General features: G+C 40.7%; 2 protein-coding genes across 3 annotated transcripts; both read left to right on the top strand.

Annotated features, from left to right (window-relative positions):
- The first annotated feature begins 3,873 nt into the window (after window positions 1-3,873).
- LOC100337693 (olfactory receptor 8G1-like) lies at window positions 3,874-6,093 on the top strand. 2 transcript variants are annotated; one of them, XM_017349231.2, is made up of 2 exons: window positions 3,874-4,788; window positions 6,076-6,093. In XM_017349231.2, the coding sequence occupies exons 1-2, from the start codon at window positions 3,874-3,876 to the stop codon at window positions 6,091-6,093; spliced, it is 933 nt and encodes a 310-aa protein (XP_017204720.2). The 2 variants fall into 2 exon arrangements, with proteins under 2 accessions (XP_017204720.2, XP_002708345.2); XM_002708299.2 differs by lacking the exon at window positions 6,076-6,093 and having other exon boundaries at window positions 3,874-4,806.
- A 9,230-nt stretch (window positions 6,094-15,323) lies between these two features.
- On the top strand, window positions 15,324-16,401 carry LOC100353893 (olfactory receptor 8G5-like). The gene has a single exon (XM_008267132.4). The coding sequence runs from the start codon at window positions 15,466-15,468 to the stop codon at window positions 16,399-16,401; it is 936 nt and encodes a 311-aa protein (XP_008265354.4). The 5' UTR covers window positions 15,324-15,465.
- The last annotated feature ends 9,857 nt before the right edge of the window (window positions 16,402-26,258 follow it).

Raw genomic sequence — 26,258 nt, forward strand, 5'->3', positions numbered from 1 at the left:
TGTGTGTGTGTATTACTTACCACAAATCAATGGAAATGTGATATTTGTCTTTTTGGAACAGTGGTCTTTCTACTTTTAAATGGTTGAACTCTTTACTTATGGGTGATTAAGCCTGTGATTATTAAATAAATTAAAAATACGTTATTGCAAAAATTAAAAAAGAAAGGAAGGGAGGTGGGTGGCGGGAGAGAGAAGTATAATTTTAATCTTAGAAACGCATCTATGAACTGTGTGAAATCTGTTGTTATATTAACAATTAAAAAATCAAATTCTGCTGGATTTACTTCCAAAAAGCAGTGTAAAATTCCCATGCCATTGGTAATGTATTAAAATATTTTTTATTAATAAATAAATAAAATTTCAAGATTATCTACTAAAAAGTTTCATGTGAAAAATGTTATTGCTTCTTAAATATCCTTCTAAGTTGTTTATCATCATCAAAATCTAATATTCCCTAAGAATATCCACAATTACTAACTTGATTGTTGATGATGGCATAAATGCAAACAAACAATGTAACATGTAACTTGAAATGATTTTTTGTGTTATCTGCTACTATGGAGTTTTAGACTGCACTTCTCTGTTTTATTAAAATTATCTCTACTCAAAAAAAATAAGAAACAAGAGAGATTCTCAAAAAATATCAATAGTTATTTGGGAAGAGTAGAACATTGTAATGGGAATGTATATGCCACTGTAAACTGTGCATGTTCAAGGAGATTGAGACAAGGGAAAGATTTTTCTAGCAAAGCAGGGAGAATATTTATGTGAGCTAGTTGAATGTAAAGTTCTTTGTCTTGGAGGCCTGAGGCAGGACTTGGCCTCAGGTCGCTGGTGGAGGTGATAGTACTGTGTTCTGCCAAGAGCATCTTGTCTGGATTGTTGCAGTGTGAAACCGTGTTAAAGATGAGCTTTATTATCTTCCTCTTAATTCCTGGCTTCTATGTTTTTTGGGTCTGACATGAATGCTTTCATCTTGATCTCAGTAACTTCACAATGTCTATGTATATATCAGAAAAGAATAAAAGTTAAAGTACTAATGGAAGCTTTTACTTCAAGAAGTTAAGAAAGAACTAGAAGAAGTGTACAGAATAAAGTTCTAAGAAATAAATGAAAAGTAAATATATCATTCATAAAATTAACATAGCAAAAATTTAGTTTACCTTAAGTAATACAATTAAAAAACATTCTAGAATGACTGATGAGAACAAAAATTAGAGCTATAACTTGATTTCAAGAGTGAAAAATCACAAATCTCTGCACACTCTACAATTTTCAATAAGTGTTAAAGAAAACATTGCCAAATAAACAATCAAAAGACTAATGCAAGCATTCTGATCATTTGCATACTAAGTGAATGTGTTCAAATTTCAACTTATAAAAACTTAGAGAAAAGATAATATCTAAATAATCATATCAGTCAAATAAATTAAATCCATGGCTATCAATTCTCACACAAAGAAAATCACACATCTGAAATACTACACAGGTGATAATCTCAAATCTTTAATACATGTTGGGCTATTTATTCCCCAAAACAAAATGTTTCCAATTTCATGTTATTTTGTAGATATGTAATTTATTCATTTTATTTATTTTAAAAATATTTATTATTTATTTATGTATGTATTTGAAAGACAGTGTCACAGAGAGAGCTAGAGACAGAGAGAGAGAGAAGTCTTCCATTCATGGTTCACTCCCGAAATGGCCTCAACAGCCTGAGATGGGCAGATCCTAAGCAAAGAGCCAGGAGCTTCTTCCGGGTCTCCCACATGGGTGCAGGGGCCCAAGGAACTGGGCCATCCTCCATTGCCTTCCCAGGTGCATCAGCAGGGAACTGGATTGTAAGTGGAGCAGCAGGAACTCAAATCGGCACCCATACAGATTGCTGGTGCTGAGGCTGGGGCTTTAACCAGCTGCACCACAGCGCTGGCCCCGATTTATTCATTTTATTTATTTATTTATTTATTTTTATTTGAGAGGTAGAGTTACAGACAGTGAGAGGAAGAGACAGAGAGAAAAGTCTTCCTTCCATTGGTTCACTCCCTAATTAGCTGCAATGGCCGGAGCTGAGCGAATCCGAAGCCAGGAGCCAGGAGCTTCTTCCTGGTCTTCCCATGCAGATACAGGGGCCCAAGCACTTGGGCCATCTTCTACTGCTTTCCCAGGCCATAGCAAAGAGCTGGATTGGAAGAGGAGCAGCCAGGACTAGAACCAGTGCCCATATGGGATGCTGGCACTGCAGGCGGAGGATTAACCAGGTGAACCATGGCACTGGCCCCTTATTCATTTTAAAATATTGAGTGCCTCTTCATCTATTCATCTGTTGAAATTTATAGCCACTGTGAATAAAATTATCATGCACATTTTTGCAGGCAAACATTTTCATAGATAAACATTTAGATTTTTGGGGGGTTAATATTAAGGAACATAATCATTGAATTGTATAGTAAATGTCCATTCAAATTTATAACCTTAAAGCTATTTTCCAAACTAATTTAACATATTATAACTGAATTAATTGTATGATAAATCTAGTTACTTCTCAATAAGACTTGGCTTTGGCAGATTTTTTATCTCATACAATTCAGGTGCATAGTGATGCCTCACTGTGTTTGAATTTTTCTTTCCTTTTTGGCTAATGATATTGGACATATTTTCCTAGTTTATTGACTATTCAAGTATCTTTGTTGTAAGGTATTTCTGCTGACATTTTTCCTTTAAAGCATTTTGTCTTCATATTATTAAATACAATTATTATTTATGTATTTAGAGCTGCAGCCAAAGCTGTGGCCTGCAACACAGCCATCCCATATGGATGCCAGTTCAAGTCCCAGCTTCTCCACTTCCAAACTAACTCCCTGCTAAGGCACCTAGGAAAAAAAATGGCCTAAGTGCTTGGGCCCCTGTACCTACAGGGGAGACCCAGAAGAAGCTCTGGCTTCTGGCTGGCCGAGCTCCAGCCATTGTGGCCATTTGGGGGGTAATACAGAAGATGGAAGATACCTCTCTCTCTCTCTCTGCCTCCCTCTCTGTAACTCAACCTTTCAAATAAATAAATCAATAGTTTGTTTTAAAATTAGAATGCTAATAGGTATCAACAACGCAATAATGACTGTGTTTACTTTCGGATAAATTCTTTTACAGAATTGTAGTCAAGACACAAGGAGGTTACTTTACTTCCCCACAGGAGTCAGCTGAACATGAACAGATTATCACAGAGGCACTTTGACATTAAGACCCCAGCGTTTAACCACTGCTCATCCGGCTGCCATTTAAAACCACAGCTGGTCCAGGGACCACAAACCAGCTCACTGTGGCACTAATAGATTTGCAAAGTGGTTGCTATAGATATTGCTTTATTTTAATAAGTTTTGAAAGGTATTTGAGGATTTTATGTAGAAATCCATATTTCCTGATACTTACATTAAAATATAAAATTATGACAACTAGAAAGTCTGTGTGGATAGAATTTCAAGTAATTAAAGGGTACTGTCTGTAGACAGGATTTGCTCTCTCCAAGTTGTCACTGAGCCAGTTTTATTCATATAAAACTGTTTCTCTACATATTTAGTTTGTGAATTTGAACTTAGAAATACTATTTTGAAATTAATGGAATGCTCAAAACAAAACACAGTCAAACATCTTCAATGATTATAAAATGTTTAATGTAAGATAAATTTTTAATACTTGAAAGCAAGCTTTAATAAATTTTAACTTGAGACTTTGCTTGCACACATTGACACAAGTTAAGTAATAACGTTAAAGACCAAGGGTGTATTTAAACCAGGGATCATAAATACTACAGGATAGCAATGAAATCCCTCTGACAACCTGTTTTTCTCATTTCTCTTCAGAAACAGACCCAAAGCAATGACAGCAGGAAATCATTCCATATTGACGGAGTTCCTCCTGGCTGGGCTCACAGAACAACCAGAGCTGCAGCTGCCCCTCTTCCTCCTCTTCCTGGGAATCTATGTGGTCACCGTGGTGGGCAACCTGGGCATGATCACACTGATTGAGCTCAGTTCTAACCTACACACCCCGATGTACTATTTCCTCTGTAGTCTGTCCTTCATTGATCTTTGCCACTCTACTGTCATTACCCCAAAAATGCTGATCAACTTTGTGGCACAGAAGAACACCATCTCCTACCCTGAATGCATGACTCAGCTCTACTTCTTCCTTGTTTTTGCTATAGCAGAGTGTTACATTCTGGCTGCAATGGCGTATGACCGCTACGTTGCCATCTGTAGGCCTTTGCTTTATAATGTCATCATGTCCCATAAGGTCTGCTTTTCCCTGATTCTAGGGGTATATGGTATAGCTGTGGTTTATGCATCAGCTCATACGGGCTGCATGGTTAGAATTCATTTCTGTAAACTGAACGTGATCAACCATTACTTCTGTGATCTTCTTCCACTCCTAAAGCTTTCTTGTTCTAGTACCTATGTCAATGAATTGTTAGTTCTAGGTATTGGTTCACTTAACATTTTCATCCCAACCCTGGCCATCCTTAGCTCCTACAGTTTCATTATTGGCAGCATCATCCGCATTCGCTCCACTGAAGGCAGGACCAAAGCCTTCAGCACTTGCAGCTCCCACATGTTGGCAGTTGTGATCTTCTTTGGTTCTGCAGCATTTATGTACCTACAACCATCATCTGTCAGCTCCATGGACCAAGGCAAAGTATCATCTGTGTTTTACACTATAGTCGTGCCTATGTTGAACCCTCTGATCTACAGTCTTCGTAATAAAGATGTCAGTGTTGCTCTGAAGAAGATGTTAGTGAGAATATCACTATGAACATCATAATAGGAAGATGAGTTTTTATCTATATCATTGATTATCACATGGTATGAATTGATGTTTCAATATATTTAATTTTAGTTCATCTGTCGTCTTTTAGTTACTTGTTATTTCAACTTTGGGGTTTCTGATTAAGTGAGTTCATGTAGCATTTGTCTTCCTGTGCCTAGTTTATTTCACTTAACACAGTGTCCTTCAGGTTCATCCATATTGACACAAATGATAGAATATCCTCTTCTGAGATTTAATAATATCTATCTATATCTATATCCTAATTTTCTTTATCAATATTTCCATTGATGGAATCTTACAATGATTCCATATCTTACTTACTGTGGATAATACTGCAATGAACAGGAGAGTACACATACCTATTTGACACCTTAATTTCATTTCCCTGAAATATATACACAACAGTGGGATGGCTGGGTGATATGGATGATATGGGTAGCTCTGCATAATAGAAGTGAGGGCACTCTATGGGTCTCCCCCATTTCTGAACCATCTGTCACTTGCAGTGCAAGGACTGTGACTATTGGTATCACAGTTGCATGCTAGGAATACTTGGCTTTCCAAGTCTGCACTTTTGTTCAAATGTGACAAAATGTCATGGGGCCCTAGAGATGGAATATGCTTAGTCTTCCATACTCTAAGACAGAATATCTTCCAATAATTTTCATTATTTTCAATATGGTGGCATGCTGTGGTGGCCTGGTCTCTGATAGTTGAGTGTAGGCAATGTGATTTCTTTCTCTGAAGCAAAGCTAACATGCAGACACTAGGTACCTCCTCCCCTGAGCCCCAGGCCTGTGATTACTGCAAATCCCACATATAACAGGATGGTTGGCATCCTTAATGGGTCTATTGGAGATCATCCATCCATCCTTTGCCTGTAAACTGAGAGCTCTCCCAACTGGGTACCTGGGATGCAGTTACTAGTGTTCAACTTTTCTATCTGTCCTGTCATCCCAGTCTCTATGTCTTACAGGGTTCCTCTTGTAATCCCCTTAGTTCCAGCACTTCACCTCAACCACTCAGCTCAAAATTCTGTATTTCATTTGTTGCTAAGTACCTCTCTGAAGAGGAAGCAAGTGGTGGGCACCTCTATTTATCCATCTTGGAATATAATCTCTTCCAATCAACCTCTAAAAGACAAGATTTCTGGCACATTTTTAAAATTTTTCCAGTTTTCTTATGCGGTATAAATGGTTATACTTTAAACTGAACACACTAATTGCTAACTCCAATTACTAAGTACTAAGTAAGGATCAATTATTTTTTTGAAAATGAGGACTAAGGATATACTTTAAAAAGCCATAATACATTGTTGAATAGTATTGAACCAGACTAGAATTTCTGATTTGTATTTCCTGAGTTCTGATGATCCATATCTCTACCCTCTAACTTCTGTAGTAGAGTGCATACATTATAAATGATGTTTTACAACAATTTGATCAGTATGACCATTCTCATATGTTCAGAGCTTGATTAATTCTGACTTTGGCCACTTCAACCATGAAGTCCAATTAATGTAGAACAATTTCAGTCCATAGCTTCTCTGGAGACAGTAGTAGAATACACTATTGAATATAAGGCATTCAACTGAATTTCTGGTGTTGTTAAACTTAGAAACAACGTAATATACTTCCTCCATGTTTGAGAAACTATTGAGATAGGTGTATGAGATCTGCCAAGTAGTTTATTTTATTTTATAATTTCTAATCCTATAGTTGAAATGGTATAACTAGTTAGGATATGCTGTGGACCTCTAAACCATGCTAATCATGTGGTGTGGGTCGTGAACCAGTAGCAGTGGTTGTAAATAAATAATAAATAAATAGCTTATGAAAATCTAGACTTTCAGACCCCACCCAGAAGTAAAAATAAAAAGAAAGTTGTCCAACATGAAAATACCACATTACTATAGTTTGAGTTGAAAACACTTTATTTTCTATTTTTATGTTTTAATTTTTTCACTTTCTTTTTTTGAATATTACTTAGTTTTTAACAGATTCCATATAGTTTGTTGATACAATTCTAAGAATATAATGGTAGGTGTAGTGCACATAAACATACAAGTATATTTAAATGATTACTATAATAATTATCATATTCCATATGAATAAGATAAACATTTTAAGAAATTCTTGATGTATATGCACAAATCCTGATTATGGATTGACATGACTAAGCTTGTCAGGAGAACAACTGGGGAAGTGTCTACTTTAATTGCTGCTTATTTAAAGAGTATGATCCCTGAGAAATGGAAATCCCTGGAGAGCATTTGTCTCTGTGATATTTAGTACCTATCAGATCCAAAACCTGGACAGACCTTCACAGTAGAGCAATCGGAGTCACACAGGTGACTGTGAGAGATGTGGATGTTTGCTCCCCTGAGACTGGGGAAACACAAACTGAAGAACTGACGATGCTGACCTGGGATGCAGTCCAGCTTCAAAAGGTACTCTGAGACTAAGAGCTGGACCCTGCCCTCTCAGAACTACAGCTCACAGAACGCTGGGTACCTGCAGCTCCTAGTACCAGCATCAATGTACTTCTCCAAGTGAGAGAGCAACTTTCACATAAAATTGGATACTGAGACTCAAGAGAGAAGAAAAGTGAGTGTTTTCATTTTTACAGTTGTGATTTGTGCTTACTAGGCTGCATGTAAACAGTGTGAAAACTCAGACAAATGTTAACAAATTCTTTCATGTATTTATTTAATTATTGTATTCATTTATTCCTAAAATGCTTTTTAACTTTCTGTTAAATGTCATATTGTGCTAGTTACTGAGGATACAGATGAGAGTAACTTTGGTGCATTATCCAGCTTACAGTGTAGTTCACGGCCAAAATATGTACTGCTTAGGAATTACAACTTTCTAAGCTTGCAGTAGGAAGGTCTACTCAATTATTAGAAATGGGAGTAGCCGGCGCCGCGGCTCACTAGGCTAATCCTCCACCTTGCGGCGCCGGCACACCAGGTTGTAGTCCTGGTCGGGGCACCGGATTCTGTCCCGGTTGCCCCTCTTCCAGGCCAGCTCTCTGCTGTGGCCAGGGAGTGCAGTGGAGGATGGCCCAAGTCCTTGGGCCCTGCACCCCATGGGAGACCAGGATAAATACCTGGCTCCTGCCATTGGATCAGTGCAGTTCGCCGGCCGCAGCATGCTGGCCGGGGCGGCCATTGGAAGGTGAACCAACGGCAAAGGAAGACCTTTCTCTCTGTCTCTCTCTCTCACTGTCCACTCTGCCTGTTAAAAAAAAAAAAAAAGAAATGGGAGAATGTTCCGTAGTGACATGAACACAAATAGAAAACAAGAGAGAGAAACTGTTTGGTGAGATTCTTTCAAGTGGAAGGAGCACAAATAAAAATGCAGACAACTAAATTTATGTGACATATTCCAGAATCTGCAAGAAGCCTAATATTTCTGTTGCAAAATAGGACTTCAGGAACTGGGAGTGGAGAGGTAGGAGATAGTAGATAGTTATACTAGATCAAAGGATAAATTTAGGAAAATTTCCCCTAGTTTTTGTGAAGGTATATCATCATTAAGATTATGGTTGAATATATTCAATGACCAAGATCATTGCATTTTTTTTTGACAGGCAGAGTAGACAGTGAGAGAGAGAGACAGAGAGAAAGGTCTTCCTTTTCTGTTGGTTCACCCCCCAATGGCCGCTGTGGCCAGTGCGCTGCAGCCAGCACACCTTGCTGATCTGAAGCCAGGAGTCAGGTGCTTCTCCTGGTCTCCCATGCGCGTGCAGGGCCCAAGAGCTTGGGCCATCCTCCACTGCACTCCCTGGCCACAGCAGAGAGCCGGCCTGGAAGAGGAGCAATGGGACAGAATCCAGTGCCCCGACTGGGACTAGAACCCTGGGTGCCAGCACCACAGGCAGAGGATTAGCCTATTGAGCCACAGCGCCGGCAAGATCATTGCATTTATAAAATCAGAAATGCAGGAATATTTTTCTCATAGTCACTAAAGTTTATATTCTTAAATGTGTCAAATAATATATGCAAAATAAAACTCTCTTCCTTTTATGCGTCCCTTGGGATATTTAAAAATGCATGCTAATTATCCCAAACTTTCAAGTATTTACAAAGATCTTCATAGATTCTCAACACCTTTCAACTTAAATTGGATATCCATTACTAAACATAAAACTCAAAGTACAATACCACAGGTGCAGACTAGTGCTCACAAACCTCACTGTGTATACAGAATGTGGTGGGATCTATACTGCATATGGGATAAATAACTGGCACATTTTATAGCTGTTGGTGTCCACTAAGTAGATGTGGATGTTACAGGTTACTCTCCATCACCTCCAGAGACCAAATTAGTACTTAAGCAGCATTACAACTCACGGAAACACGATACATGAGTTGTGAAGCTTATCAAACTTAATGAAATTATTACTGATCATTCTAATCATATTGTAGAAATTAATCCAGAATATTTAATTGCTTTATTCATCACACATTGTACTATGGCCTTCACTAACTTTTTGAAAGTTGTGCTTAGACTCTTTCATTTGAATTTCACTGGAGCTAGATATCTTTTATAAAAAGAATTAATTTTAAACTAATTTTTGAAGTTAGATATTTGCCGTGGTAATTTTTCACTTGTGTATTTCAACTATTTCCACAAAGCTTGATATTTATGTAACTGATTTGCTAGCTTTGTTTATTTTGTTTGTATTTTTATTTTTTAGAGATTTAAAAATATCTGAACCTCACCCTCAGAAATCTGTTTCATTAACTCAGGTATAGAAGTAGCAAATCTAAATTAAACAAATAAAACAATGAAGATTTCTCCATTTAAGTTCAGAGAATTTTGCAAGTTGTTGGATAAATCTTCTGAGATTATAGTTAATTTTTTAGAAAATACTAAGAAAATACCTGTAGAACACAATTATGAAATGTTCAAATCCTGGAGATCATGGAACCAAGTGCCCAACTCTAATCCCCACGTAACATGGGAAGTTCATACAACATTAATGAATTTTTATTCTGTTAATCGCAGTACAAATTATTTCCAGCCATGGAGGGAACCTTTCAAAGAACAAGAAACAGAAATGTTTATTGGAACTACTCAACAGAGAGTACATTGTCTCTGGGGAACAGGACTGAGAGCATAGGGAGATGATTAAGGAACTTTTGACTTTCATTATAATCATGTTTACAGTTTTACATTTGTCATCTTAGGCAAACATTATGATCTCTCTAAGCGACTCTGAAGATCAATCATGTTGGTAAACCCCTGTAGTAATAAACAGTCTGTGCTCAAGTTTGTGTCTATGCCTGACTGCCAAGCAACCGGCCCACATGAGCTTATCCACAAGCACGTTTAGTGCCTGCGGCATTTGCCTGTGGGAATCAAAAATGAAGTCTCTCCATGTCATGTCCATATTGTGTAAAGAATATAGCTTTGACACAAGCTAGACATTTTTTTAAAGATTTATTTATTTATATGAAAGTCAGAGTTACACAGAGAGAGAAGGAGAGGCCGAAAAAGAGAGAGGTCTTTATCCGCTGGTTCACTCCCCAATTGACCACAACTGCCAGAGCTTCGTCCATCTGAAGCCAGGAGCCAAGAGCTTTTTCCATGTCTCCCATGTGCGTGCAGGGGCCCAAGGATTTGGACCATCTTCCACTGCTTTCCTAGGCCACAGCAGAGAGCTGGATCAGAAGTGGAGCAGCCAGGACTCGAACCAGCACCCATATGGGATGCTGGCACTGCAGGTGGCAGCTTTACCCACTACGTCACAGCACTAGCCCCCAAGCTAGACATTTGACACAAACTAGAATCTAGAAAAGAAGCATTTACTGATCCTATAAATGGATGCTGAATGGAGACAGATTCAAGGAGAAAGAGATATAGAGAATAAAGATGACATATTATAATATTGAACTTGAGTTTCTAGTATCCAATATTGTAAGTTTTACAAATCAATATTTTGTCTCTACTCCAATGTCACACCAAGCTGATATCTTCTATAAACCTTAAGAGATGAAAATAGACAGTGAAACAGCTCTATTAGGACTTTATTGATACCTTACAGTAATGATTATTTCTTTAGATATTGTATGCATGAATTTGATTAAGTCTAGTCATACATTTGAGAATTTTAACACCTTTCTAATATGGAGTCTTCTATTTCATAAATAGGATAAATTCCTCTACTTATTATGAGTTTTTCTGGTTTTTGTTAGTGCTGACTAAACGATTCAACACCCAGGGGCCTGCATTGTGGTGTAGCATTGGTGTAGCAATGCTGGCATCCCATATAGGCGCTGGTTTGAGAGCTGCTCCTCTTCTGATCCAACTCCCTGCAAATGTGCCTGGAAAAGCAGAAAAAGGTGACCCAAGTAGTTGGGCCCCTGCACCTATGTGAAAGACCTGGAAACAGTTATAAAAATGAGCATTTGGTGACTTATTAGGAAAACTTCAGAAATTTGAAATAACTTTAATAACTCAGTATATTCATTGACCACTATGAAGCTGAAAGAAACAATTTAAAAAGGAATGGAAAAAAACCCTCAGTTTCTGGAAAGTTAGCCATTCAATTATGTATAATCAATGACACAATGAAAAAGAACTCAGGAAATATTTTAAATTGAGTTACACTGTGTTTTGTGTGACATTCAAAATGTGGAATACATAGTTGATGTGGGTTTTAATGGGTCTCCCAGATGGGTAGTAGGAAACCAATTGCCCGAGCTATCACTACTGCCTTCCAGGGTCTATACTAACATGAAGCTGGAGTCAGGAGCTGGATTCAGTTATTGCATTTATTTACTCTCTTAATTTGCAAATAATAATAGTATATACTTAAGAGGAACAATATGATATTTTGAGAAAAGTATGAACCCAGGTTTTTTTTTCTTTTAATTTTTTATAACTTTTATTTAATGAATATAAATTTCCAAAGTACAGTTTATGGATTACAATGGCTTCCCCCCCATAACGTCCCTCCCACCCGCAACCCTCCCCTTTCCCACTCCCTCTCCCCTTCCATTCACATCATGATTCATTTTCGATTCTCTTTATATACAGAAGATCAGTTTAGCATACATTAAGTAAAGATTTCAACAGTTTGCTCCCACACAGAAACATAAAGTGAAAAATACTGTTTGAGTACTAGTTATAGCATTAAATTTCAATGTACAGCACACTAAGGACAAAGATCCTACATGAGGAGTAAGTGCACAGTGACTCCTATTGTTGACTTAACAAATTGACACTCTTGTTTATGGCATCAGTAATCACCCTAGGCTCTTGTCATGAGCTGCCAAGGCTATGGAAGCCCCCTGAGTTCACTGACTCTGATCATATTTAGACAAGGCCATGGTCAAAGTGGAAGTTCTCTCCTCCCTTCAGAGAAAGGTACCTCCTTCTTTGATGACCCATTCTTTCCACTGGGATCTCACTCGTGGAGATCCTTCATTTAGTTTTTTTTTTTTTTTCCCAGAGTGTCTTAGCTTTCCATGCCTGAAATACTCTCATGGGCATTTCAGCCGGATCCGCATGCCTTAAGGGCTGATTCTGAGGCCAGAGTGCTGTTTAGGAATCTGCCATTCTATGGGTCTGCTGTGTATCTCACTTCCCATGTTGGATCGTTCTCTCCCTTTTTTATTCTATCAGCTAGTATTTGCAGACACTATTCTTGTTTATGTGATCCCTTTGGCTCTTAGTCCTAACATTATGATCAATTGTGAACAGAAATTGATCACTGGGACTAGTGAGATGGCATTGGTACATGCCACCTTGATGGGATTGAATTGGAATCCCCTGGTATGTTTCTAACTCTACCGTTTGAGGTAAGTCAGCTTGAGCATGTCCCAAATTGCACATCTCTTCCCTCTCTTACTCCCACTCTTTTATTTAACAGCGATCACTTTTCAGTTAAGTTTCAGCAATTAAGAATAATTGTGTATTGATTACAGTATTCAACCAAAAGTATTAAGTAGAACAAACAAAAAAAATACTAAGAGGGATAACATACTACGTTGCTCATCAACAGTCAGGGTGAGGGCTGATCAAGTCACCGTTTCTCATAGTGTTCATTTCACTTTAACAGGTTTCCTTTTTGGTGCTCAGTTAGTTGTCACCCATCAGGGAGAACAAGTGGTATTTGTCCCTTTGGGATTGGCTTATTTTACTCAGCATAATGTTTTCCAAATTCCTAACAGGGATCACTTTTCAGTTAAAATTTAACCACCTAAGAATAATTGTGTGTTAATTACAGAGTTCAACCAATGGTACTAGAACAAAAAAAAAATACTATAATGGATAAAGTATTACATTGTACATCAACCGTCAGGACAAGAGCTGATCAAGTCACTGTTTCTCATAGTGTCTATTTCACTTCAACAAGTTTCCCCTTTGGTGCTCAGTAGTTGTCGCCTATCAGGGAGAACATATGATATTTGAACCCAGGTTTTCTAATGTGGAATGCTGGTGTATTAACTGACCCCTTAATCACTTGGTCTCTATTAACATATTTTAGGTTAACGCCTTTTGCCAGACATAAAACTGTGAATTTACCATTGCATTTTCTTAATTATGTCTTTAATTTTATTTTAAAATTTGGTGAAATACAATTGAATGAGTTTGTTTGTATTTTTTGAGTTTTGTTTGTATTTTTGCTTTTATCTTTTGTTTATATGCAAGTCTCATAAAATCATAAACATTCAAAGATTTTCTTTGATTTGTTTTTCCAGAAATTCATACTATGGCTTTTAAATATTAATCTGACATTTTTAAGATTTATTTTCATGTAAGATATGTTAGATATTTTTATATTTTACATTTATGTTTATAACACAATTCATCTATTTGAAACTTGAATGTCTTCTATGCAATAAAATATTGTAGTCATTGCCTACCAGAATAGGAAACCATGCTTATAAATCTGTTTTCCAGGCCTATTCCTCTGCTTTAAGCTCCTTTCCAATTCACAGAAATTTAAAAAAAAAGAAAATAAAATTAGAATACTTAGGTTGCCATTTCTGCAGTTTTAAATCTATAATTAATTATTGCTTGTTTTTCAATTGATAGGGTGTTACTAGGTATCAACAATGCAAAAATCATGTTCACTCTCTGGTTGATAAGACTCTGCCAATTTCATTATAAAATAAGTGAAGTCATTTTCTTGTTGGTTTGAAAGTCATAAAGCAAAGTGGTATTTTCCTTGCAGCAGTCAGTGAGTTAGTGATGGTGTCAAAGCGTGAACACATGGCCTTTGACTTATGGCTTGACACTTTAACCACTACTCAATCTCCTTCCTTCCAGAGAAGGCACAAGGGCTTGGTTCAGAAACCACAAACTAGCTAACTGTAGGTCACTCCAGCTGAAAGATATGATCAATAATTGTAGATAATACTTAATTTTGATAACATTTAGAAATCTTAAATTTTGTGCAGAAATTCATATTCTCTAATATATACATAATATATAGAGTATATTATATAGAATTTATATATAAATTAATAATTTATATTCCATTAAATATATTTGATTTAATTACATATAATTAAACAGTCTGAAATAGTAATGTCCCTGCCATAAGTTAGTTTCAGGTTGTTAAAAGTTTCTACCTTTATTTTTTTTAAGGTACAGTTACAGAGAGAGGGGCGGGAGAGACAGAGAGAGATTTACCAACCAGCGGTTCACTCCCCAAGAGGCCACAATGACCAGAGCTGAGCCGATACGAAGCTAGGAGCCAGGAGCTTCTTCTGGGTCTCTCATGTGTGTGCAGGGCACAAGCACTTGGGCCATCCTCTGTTGCTTCCCAAGTACATTATTCATGAGCTAGATCAGAAGTAGAGCAGCCAGGACTCAAACTGGAGTCCAGAGGCACAGATTGCAGCTTCACCGACTATGCCACAGCACCAGACCCCAAAGCTTGCTATCTTTAGACTGGGCTTGCCCTCTACAAGTTCTTAATCATCCAATTATGCTATTTTACCCTGGCTGCTCTATATATTTAAATATATAAATCTCAGGTTAATAATATTGCTTTGGTGATCATTAAAAATACACTTTAAAGTAAATCATTACAGTACTAAATACATGGACAAAATATTTTTATATAAGTTAAAGTTATTGTGTTTGAAAAATAAGGCTAAATTGTTATTAAACTGACATCATTTCTACTGTGATAAATTGATCCATTATTAAATGATCATAAGGATTGGGGAAAAGGGATGCCCTTCTCTAAAACAAAATAGCAACAGGGCTGGCGCCGCGGCTCACTAGGCTAATCCTCCGCCTAGTGGCGCCGGCACATCGGGTTCTAGTCCTGGTCCGGGCACCGGATTCTGTCCCGGTTGCCCCTCTTCCAGGCCAGCTCTCTGCTGTGGCCAGGGAGTGCAGTGGAGGATGGCCCAGGTGCTTGGGCCCTGCACCCCATGGGAGACCAGGTAAAGCACCTGGCTCCTGGCTCCTGCCATCGGATCAGCGTGGTGCGCCGGCCGCGGCGGCCATTGGAGGGTGAACCACCGGCAAAGGAAGACCTTTCTCTCTGTCTCTCTCTCACTGTCCACTCTGCCTGTCAAAAACAAACAAACAAACAAAAAAACAAAATAGCAACAAAGTCTCACCAATAACCATATTCTTCTCTCGCCCCATCAGGAAGTGACCAGAAACAATGGCAGCAGGAAATCATTCCACGGTGACAGAGTTCATCCTGGCTGGGCTCACAGAACAGCCAGAGCTGCAGCTGCCCCTCTTGCTCCTATTCCTGGGAATCTATGTGGTCACTGTGGTGGGCAACCTGGGCATGATCATACTCATTGGGCTCAGTTGCCACCTGCACACCCCCATGTACTATCTCCTCAGCAGTCTGTCCTTCATTGATCTCTGTCAATCCACTGTCATTACCCCCAAAATGCTGGTGAACTTTGTGGCACAGAAGAACACCATCTCCTACCCTGAGTGCATGACTCAGCTCTATTTCTTCCTGGTTTTTGCTGTAGCAGAGTGTTACATGTTGGCTGCAATGGCCTATGACCGTTATGTTGCCATCTGTAGCCCCTTGCTTTACAATGTCAACATGTCCCATAAGGTCTGTTTTTCCCTGATTGTAGGGGTGTATACTATAAGTGTGGTTTGTGCATCAGTTTATACAGGCTGCATGTTTAGAATCTATTTCTGCAAATTGAATGTAGTCAACCATTATTTCTGTGATCTTATCTCCATCCTAAAGCTCTCTTGTTCTAGTACTTATGCCAATGAATTGCTGATTCTCATCTTTAGTGGAATTAACATCCTTACCCCCAGCCTGGCCATCCTTATCTCCTACACCCTAATCATTGCGAGCATCCTTCGTATTCGTTCCACTCAAGGCAGGACCAAAGCCTTCAGCACTTGCAGCTCCCACATTTCAGCCGTTGCTGTTTTCTTTGGTTCTGCTGCATTCATGTATCTGAATCCATCATCTCTCAGCTCCATGGATCAAGGAAAAGTGTCATCTGTATTTTATACTGTTGTTGTGCCCATGCTGAACCCTCTGATCTACAGCCTGAGAAATAAGGATGTTCATATTGCCCTGAAAAAAATGCGAGAAAGAGGAAAATTCCTGTGAAAGGAGTCATGTGACTATTTCCTTAGATCTAAGTATTGGTGATTGCATTGTAGGAATTAATGTATTTCATTTTAGTCTACCAGTCAATGTTTCCCTTCATTTGGTAGAATTCTGTTGACATCATTTCTTATTCCCAAAGCATTTTTTAAAAGATCTTATTTATTTGTTAGAGAAGTAGAGTTACAGACAGTGAGAGGGAGAGACAGAGAGAAAGGTCTTCCATCTGTTGGTTCACTCCCTAAGTGGCCGCAATTGCTGGAGTTGAGCTGATATGAATCAGGAGCCAGGAGCTTCTTCCAGGTCTCCCACTCATGTACAGGGGCCCAAGGACTTGGGCTCACCTTCTATTGCTTTTCCAGGCTACAGCAGAGAGAGAGATGGATCGGAAGAGGAGCAGCCAGGAGTAAAACCAGAGCCCATGTAAGATGGCAGTGCTGCAGGTGGATGATTAACCTACTGCGCCACAGCACCAGCCCCTCCCAGAGCATTAATGCCATTCTCCTTTTGGTTTTCTATCCCATGTATCATTGCGACACAGATTAGTTGAAATGATAATAATGAGACATGTACATGAACCCACTAACACCAACCCCTTTGTCTTTCCCATTTTTCCATGCAAATGACTTACATAAAATCTGCAACATAATAAAAATATTGACTTCAAACAATGATCAATAATTTATTTTCTTCTATACACTGCAAAAACAGCATAAAATATCAACAGCATGCCTGCAATCGTTAGCATTTTACACAGTTCTAATTTAGAAAAAAAAAACTCCACCATATACCCTTGCACACTTTAATTTTTAGACTATTTCCTGTATTTCTTACATTAAAAACCTAATCATAACTATAAAATCTGATCTACAGTTGTGCATGCATTGTGATTTGCCAACCTAATACCACTGCTTTGCCATTTATCTTTTTAGCTTTTAATTGCCTGCTTCTTGTCCACTTTTGCGCTGGACTATAATGCCCATGAAGTTTCCTCTGAAATAAGGCTCAGTGCCACATCTCCAGCACTTAGACAACCGTTTGCTTTCTGGTAGACTTTTGAAAATTATTTAATATTTACTCACCTTTTTAAAATATTTACATGAAAACCAGTAAGCATCCTACACAATTATCACCCATCAACTTCTTCAAATGGTGTATGCAGCCTTTTGCTTGCCTTCTGTTCAATTCCATTATACTGTGCTTGGAGAATTCTTTTAAAATATATAAGATAACTAATGGCATCCTTAACTGCCTCTATACAAAGGTTTAGAAATATTATCACTGTGCTCCTTCAGATGAAAATCCTGGTGCAGATATGATACACTTGTGCCTATTGCATTACCTAAATCATTACATCTGGCAACCAAAAGGCTCTTTAAGCAAGTCTAATCCATATTTTATTCTGGAAAAGAGAATAAGAGACAAAATATGTTAAACAGAGATTTGAAATATAATGGGTCAACATAACAAGTAATATACTTCAGTGATGACTAGGGCTCCAAAAAGCGGTCTAGATCCATACCCAGTGCATTAAATAACTTCTCCCATAATGCTGTATGGGAAACATCTTTGAAACACAGATTTAGATCGGTTCTGCCACTAGTGAGTATTTTTTCTTGCTTCCTCTCTTCCTTGCTTCCCTTCCTCCTTCCTTCCATGGAAGTGGTTAACTTTCTCTGGTTGATTTCTAGTTTATACAACTTACTTTACCTTTATGTTTATTCACTGACCTCTGATTATTTAATTTCTAAATCATCTAAGCCTGTAACTAGAGGGAAGAATGAGCTAGTGTTCCCAGGATATCTAAAAATGATTAATATAGTGCAGTAATTGTACCAAACAGAAATGGTAAGGATTTCCACATCAGTCATGGACTTGATTGTTCTGAGTCACCAAAAACTCTAGTGACAGTCCATGGTGGATTCACTTGAAGCTGAGTTAAATGATTTCTCTAAAATAAACCCAATTATTGGCTAATTTGGTATTACAAATGTAACGCTGGATAACCAATGTAAAATGTGCCAGAATGTAATCAGGAAAATATCCATTTAATGACTATAGTAACTGAAAAAGAATTCAACTAGTTTACTTTATACACCATCCCTCTGGTATGTCTCTCACATACTGCTTCCTTTTCTTCATAGAAGGCACTACTTGTGATCATAAGTCAATATTTATTCTTTTAATATGGCTTTACTGAATTGACATGTGTTCTAACAGAATGCAGAGTATTAATTCAAATAATATTGAATGACAAATGTACTTGATACTTTCAATATTCCACTTTACATTCCCTGACTATCTTTCACTTCAGCCTCATATACATTTGTTAGTTCTGTACTTGCATCAGTGGAATTCAACTTTAAGTATGTACTGTGATTTTTTCATACTGTTAAATTAACTTTATATTTTTGCACAGCTTTACATGTATTGAAAAATTTAATAATAGCATATAATTTCTGTTCCTGAAACAAACACCATCTTCTCTGAGGCGGCATCTTAAACCTTGGGCACCATTTCAGACTATAACCCAGCTGCCATCTTGTCCAATAAGTTTTGGTCTTCCAGAATAAGTTTCAGTTCCTAAGTCCAGCCTGGCTTACTAAGAGTCAGGTGACCAAATGGCCCAACCACAAGTGTCAACTCCAACCCTAACAGGATTCACTGCTCCCACTTCCTTTTCTCTGCAAGGCTATAATAAGACCTGTTTTTCCACACAGGCTCTCTCCCTCACCCTCTCTCTCCAGCTTGTCGCTCCACCTCCAGATAAAACCTTTCCTTTTACTCTGGAGTTTGGTGTGTTTTGTGGTGGCCTATCATTGGTGCTGTGACTTGGACCCAGGCTTTCCCACCAACCTTGCTCTCCCCTTGGGAATCTGAGCTGGTTTGGGATCCTGTACTCCTACCAACCACAAAACCACCCCCAGACCTCCTTCTTCATCAACAAATGCTCTATGATTCCTGTTCACACATCAACCTCCAAATCCTGAGCTAAGATCGGAAATGGCTAATTCTCCCACTGAGGCCTCTACTCGGGTTGTGGTTTCACTCTGCTTTGTCTTGAAGTCCTGGTACCAGGCACCACAACTCCTTTGGGCTTTACACCTCAAATGATAGTGGATGCCAGTGATGATCTCACTCCCTGCTCCCTTACTCTCCTCATCAGACTGCCATGATCTCAGGGATACCTGCTACCTGCCAGTCTGACCCCTCAGGTCGCTATGGGAGCTTCCTCCTCCTGCGGTCTGTCTGACACTCCTCTTGGAGCATCACCTAAATAATCTTTTGTTTTAAAGATTTATTTAATTTTTATTTGAAAGTCAGAGTTACACAGAGAAAAGTGAGGCAGAGAGAGAGAGAGAGGTCTTCCATCTGCTGGTTCACTCCCCAATTGGCTGCAATGGCTGGAGCTGTGCAGATCCAAAGCCTCTTCCAGGTGCAGGGGCCCAAGGACTTGGGCCAACTTCCACTGCTTTCCCAGGCCATAGCAGAGAGTTGGATCAGAAGTGGAGCAGCCAGGTCTCGAACCGGCACCCATATGGGATGCCGGCACTTCAGGCCAGGGCATTAACCCACTGAACCACAGCACCAGCCCTCCCTAAATAATCTTATTGCTCTCAAATTGGCCCCAGATTTCAAACGCTATTGCTTCTTATTTCTTCGTAATCGGGCATGGCCCATGTCTGACCATGACAACCAGTCCAAATGGCCACTTAACATCATGTTTGAGCTAGACATTATTTAGGATCTCTACCACTTCTGTGAGTGTTCAAGAAAGTGGGAGGAGATTCCTTGTGTCTAAGTCTTCTCTTATCTCCGTTCTAAATCTTCTCTTTACGCCTCATATCATGTATATATTCAATTATTATTTATGGCTATTGCCACATTCCTACTAAACTAGGGTCTTTTTGCTTTTACTTGTTTCCCTTCTTATTTTACTGTAATGTAAATTTGAATTATGTTATCTCAAAAATTAAAAAAAAAAAGGAAGACAGAAGGAAGGAGGGTAAGAGGCTGGGAGGGGAGAATATCATTATGTTCTTAGACTTGTATCTACAAATTGACTATGTTAAAAATAATTAAAATTTTGAAAAGTGAAAAAATGCATCTCAAGTCCATCCTGGAAGAACTGATTAAGAAGTTTACCTACTTGACTGAGAAACTTCATGATGAGCAGGAAAAGACTGATGCTCTTGCTCATAAACTACAAGACTATTGGACCCATGACAAATAAAGTGCTGATGACCTCTAGGTCATTTGTCCGCAGGTCCAAATTATCATTGCCATGGAGTTTTCTCCAGCTACCTCATTTCTCCACCTAGTGGTGCAGCATCTATGCAGTCATTTGGGCTGGGTTTGAAGCCAAAGTTAGTTAAATATCCTTCCTAATGGCTTCCAAAATTCAAATGTCAATGTCACGTAGAGGCCCTTCTCCTGCTTAGTTTCCATGACACAGCCTGTGCAAGTAGCCTTTCTTCTCTATGCAAGCACTGTGTATCTCCTCCACTGTCCTAGCCTCTTCCAAACCACCTGTCAGTTGCATTCTAAATCATTCTCTCAAGGATGTCATACTCTGAACCTTTATAAAGAAGAGTGAAAAATGAAACTGGGATCAGATATGTGGCGTGCCAACTTACAGGGTAAGAGTATATTCAGAGAATATTACAACTATACCTATGCTCATATCTCCTGTTTTGGTTTCCTGGGTGGAATTTTTTATAAATACCAAGAATTATTTTATTATCATCACTCAAATTTAGTGATTTCCTTCATCCTTCTCAGTTTTGGGCTTTGTTAAGCCAAATTAAGCATTTGCTTAATTTTTACAGGCAACTTCAGTATATTCTAGAAAAACAAATGTGAATCATTGTAATCTGAGTTTTGAACACCAAAAATAATGAAAGAACAAAGTTCCAAAGCAAAGCTGCATTAGTGTGTATGGCAAGCCAAGTATGGTTCAGGGCTTACACAATGAAGTTGCTATCACCATCAAGGCATTAGACCCCAAAGGGGAACATGAAAGGGCTGGTCTTATGGCATATCAGGTAAGGCTGCCATCTGTGATGCTGGCACCTCATATAGGCACTGGTTTATGCTCCAGCTGCTCCACTTCTGATCCAGTTTCCTGCTGGAAAAGCAGCGGGAGATGACCCAAGTTCTTGGGCCCCTGCTAACGACATGGGAGACCAGGAAAAAGCTTTTGACTCCTGTTTGTGGCCATCTAGGGAGTGAACCCGTATATGGAAGATTTTTCTCTGTGTCTCCTCTCTCTCTGTAACTGACTTTCAAATGAATAATTCATTTTAAAAAAGAGAGAGAAGCATTAATTTTACTGATTATATGACACTTGAGAATAACTCTAATTGCTTTTTGTGTTTAAGAGGTTTTACTTTTTTATATCAGTTTCAGACTCATAGCACAATTCAGTGGAAGGTACAATGATTTCCCATGTACCCTCTATCCCTGCACATGGGTAGTCTCCCCACAAGACTGGTACACTTGTAACAGTTGATGAAACAGCATTGATACATCATTGTCACCAATGCCTGGAGTTTACATTAGGGTTCACTCTTGATGTTGTACATTCCATGGCTTAAGGGAATGTCCAAAGAGGTAGATCCGTCATTAGTACCATGAAGAATAATCTCACTGCTTGAAAAATCCCATGTTCCACTACTTCATCTCTTCCTCCTCTCTAACCCTTGGCAATTACTTATCTATTTACTTCCTTATAATGTTCCCTTTTCCATAATGTCATAGATTTGGAATCATATTGTATGTAGCCTTTTCAATTTACTTCATTTCACTTAGTTATACACATTTAAGTTTCCTGCATTTTTTGTGGCTTCATGGTTCATTTCGTCTTTAGTGTTGAATAAGATTCAAAAGTGCTTATTTTATCTTTAGTATTGAATAATACCCCACAGTTGGCATGTAAAATGGTTTGTTTATCTCTTCATTTGTTTCCAAGTTTTGGCAGTTATGGAAAAAGCTGCTATAAACGTCCATGTGTAGGTTTTGGTATAGACATCAGTTTTTGACTCCTTTGGGTAAATATCAAGAGTGCAATTGCTGGATCATATGGTGAGTATATTTTAGTTTTGGGACAAACTGCCTTCCGAAGTAGTTGTACTGTTTTACCACCCAACCAGCAATCAATGAGAGTTCCTGTTGCTGCACATCCTATCTTTCGTTTTGGCTAATGTTATGGATTGTAACTACTCAAGTAGCTATGTAATGGTTTCCTATTGCTGTTTTTATTTGCATTTCTCTGATGACATAAGATGAACAGAATCGTTCACATGCTACTTTATGTCTGCATGTTTCCTCTACTGAGTCTTATGTTAAGTTCTTTGGTCCACTTTTTAACTGTGTCATTTATTTTCTTATTGTTGAGATTTAAGAATTTTAGGTATATTTTGGATAACAGTCCATTATCAGATATCAGATATTATCTTTTGCAAATATTTCCTCCAAGACTGTAGCTTGTAGTTTGATTCTCCTGACACTTTCTTTTTAAATATTTTTATTTATTTATTTACTGAGAGGCAGAGTTACAGACAGAGGGAGGTACAGGGAGAGGTCTTCCACCCACTGGTTCACTTCTCAAATGTCATCAACGACCAGAGCTGCACTGATCTGAAGCTGGGAGCCAGGAGCTTCCTCCAGGTCTCCCACAAGGATGGAGGGGCCTGAGCACGTGATCCATCTTCCACTGCTTTTCCAGGCCATCAGCAAGGAGCTGGATTGGAAGTGGAGCAGCTGGTGCTCAAATAGGTGCCCAGATGGGATGCTGGTGCCGCAGGGGAATGCTTAATCCACTTCACCACAGTGTCAAACCCTTAACACAATCTTTTGCAGGGCAGAAATGTTTTGATTAAAACATCCAGCTCATCAATTAATTCTTCCATGGATCATGAATTTGTTGTTTTATCTAAAAAGAAAACACCAAAATCAAGGTGTTTGGGCGTGCTTTGCACTTAGCATACAGGTTTATAACCCATTTTGAGTTATTTTTTGTTAAGCGTGTAAAGTTTGTGTTCACAGACATTTGCTTTCTTCCATCTGCTGTTTCATTCTCCAGATGGCCACAACAGCCCGTGCTGGGCCTGGCTGAAGCAAAGAGCCAGGAGCTTCATCTAAGTCTCCCACATGGTAGTCAGAGGCCCAAACGCTTGGGTCAGCTCCTGCGGCTTTTCCCAGACTATTGACAGGGAGCTGGATCTGAAGTGGAGCAGCTGGAACAGGCACTGGCACCCATATGGGGTGCTGGCACATAGAGGGCAGCTTTAATCATTATGCTACAATGCAGCCTCACACCCAAAACTTGGTAACTTAATGTCTAAGATGAACACCTGCCCCCATAATTTTTCTTTGCATTTAATTTTTCAGTACTTTGGATTATGATATGTCAGTGAATCATTTACTAATGTGTTTTGATGTTTGTTTTTACAATTTATCTGGCTTAGAGTTTACTGAGTTCCAAGATCTGTGGTTTCATGGATGACATTATTTCTGTGAAATTCTCAGTCATTACTATTTTAACATTTCTCTGCTCCTTTATCTCATTCTTCTCTCCCTAGCATTTCCATTGTGCAGCTTCCAAAATTGTCCCACAGTTCTGGGATATTCTGTTCTGTGCATTTGTTTTATATTCCTGGTGGCTTTCAGTTTGGAGGTCTTTATTGAGATATACTCAGTCTCAGAGATTCTTACCTCAGCTGTGTGCAATCTATGAATACACTATCATAGGCACTGTTTATTTGCACAATGATATTTTTATTTTTAACATTTCAGTTTCACTCTTTCTACGAATTTGCATCTCTCTGCTAACATTGCCCATCTGTTCACATTTCCCATCTACTCTAGCCACCACAAACCTTAGCATACTAATCCTAGTTATACATCCCAGTATGAAAGTTGTAAAAGAAAAAAAGGGAGAGAGAGGGAGGAGGGGACAAAATGATCAGAAGCAGGAGGCAGAGAGAGGCGTGGTTGGCCAGAGTGGCCAGGTCACCTGTTGCTGTCCTGCATGCCACCAAGTGAGGCCCCAGGGATGCTCTGGTGGGAGGGGCAGCGGCCGCCAGCGCCCTGGCTTCTCGGGCCCTGACTGGCCCCTGTGTCCTCTGCCTGGTCACAGGGCGGAGCAGGCGTGGCGCGGCTGGGGGCCCTGTCTTCTCCAGTGGGAGTGGCAGGCCTGGATTGTGGTGCGACTCCACCCTGTGTCCCAGGGCAGCATGGGGACACAGGGGTCATCCAGACCTCTGTGAGGGCAGCGGTCCCGGCACTGCCTGGTGGTGGGGGCTGGCAGAGAGCGGCTGGACAGGTGGGCTCCGTCTCGGGGGGCCGGGTCACGGCTCACCGCTGGCCCCCGGTGCCTATGGTAGGGGCTCGGCTGTAGAACTGGCAGGCAGCTTCCATGTGCCACAGCCCTGCCTGCTGTCTTCTTGGGGACGTGCACCCTGCGCCCCACCCTGGGGTCCCCCTGAGCTTCCCCCGTGTGTGCAGGGAGGGTGGGAGAGAGACCCTGGCCTGGGCCCCGCGCCCGACTGACGCTGCACAGACCCAGTGCCAGCCCCGTCCTTGGCACCCCTAGCTGGCCCCTGCACCTCCGTCTTCCAGCCCAGAGTGGTTCTGGGGTGCTGGGGCGTGGCCTGGCGGTTCACCAGCCCTGTGTGTTCTCCTGAGGCCTGGGAGCTGTCCTGGGGGGGGCAGGCGTCCCCTCCCGGAGTGCAGCCCTACTGTGTGCTGGGCCCCACCCCGTTGTGCTGGCCCCCAGCTCCTGTGTGCTGGGCCTCTGGCTCCCGGGTCCTGGTGGGGAGGAGGAACCTGGGATGTGATGGACAGGGCCAGAGCCTGGGGAAGCAGGGCTGGGATCTGAACCCTGAAAGGCTGCAGGGGCGTCCCCCAGCTGGACTGCGAGGCTCCTGTGCTGTGGGTGTGACTGCACGGCCACTCCCTTCCCACACCCTGCAGGCCCCCGGAAACAGGGACCAGGGCCAGTGCTTGCTTGGTCACCGGGGGGGGGGGGGGGCACTGCAGCGCCACTCCAGGGGCCGTCTCCCAGCTGGCTCTCAGGAAAGATCCAGGCAGGGAGGGGGAGAGAGCTGGACAGATGGACAGGTGGAAGAGATGAGTGAGTGAGTGATGGAGTGGATGGGGGTGACTGTGCTGCTGTCGGGGGCGGAGGACCTCGTCTTGCCCACACAGTGGACCCCAGTCTGGCGCCCCTCCCCTACGTGGGTCCCTCTGGGGACGGCACCTGTGGGCCACCCACCTGCTCCTGGGCCTCTGCCTCTCTCCTGCCCTCCCCCACCACGTGGACTTCTGAGGTCAGAGCCCAAGCAGGGGCAGAGACGGGAGCGCCCAGCCGAGGGGCAATGGCTGCACACCCCCCACTCTCCTGAGGTCCCGCAGCCATTCCGGGGAGGGGGCGCCCCCGCCCTGACACCTGTGACCTGGGGGTCCATGGGAGCCAGGGCTTGGTGCCACCTCCCGCTGCAGGGTCTGCCTAGAGCCAGCACTTGGGGCTGCAGTGGGGTGAGTGGCCCTCCCCAGCCTGTGGGGCCGCTCCCTGTCTATGGGTGAAGAAACTGAGGCACAGGAGAGCCCGTCCAGGAACTCCCCAGAGCACAGCGCAGGAGAGTGAGGAGGAGCTTGGAGAAGTGTGGACTCAGCTCTGCAGTCAAGATGGGCTTCCTGTAGGAGGCAGCACCAGGCTGCAGCACAGCACAGGGGAATGCGGAGGGGTCTGAGTTGGGGGGGGGGCGGGGAGATCATCGCACATAGCAGGGACAAGGTAGATGAAGACCCCCACCGGGACCCTCGCCAGGCTGGCTCTGGGCAGCCCCAGGCTGGGA

Source organism: Oryctolagus cuniculus, chromosome 1, assembly GCF_964237555.1.
Source record: "Oryctolagus cuniculus chromosome 1, mOryCun1.1, whole genome shotgun sequence".
Taxonomy (NCBI): Eukaryota; Metazoa; Chordata; class Mammalia; order Lagomorpha; family Leporidae; genus Oryctolagus; species Oryctolagus cuniculus.

Bases quoted from the DNA above. Each gene is read 5' to 3' on its own strand.
- LOC100337693 (XM_017349231.2), top strand. From the start codon at position 3,874: ATGACAGCAGGAAATCATTCCATATTGACGGAGTTCCTCCTGGCTGGG.
- LOC100353893 (XM_008267132.4), top strand. From the start codon at position 15,466: ATGGCAGCAGGAAATCATTCCACGGTGACAGAGTTCATCCTGGCTGGG.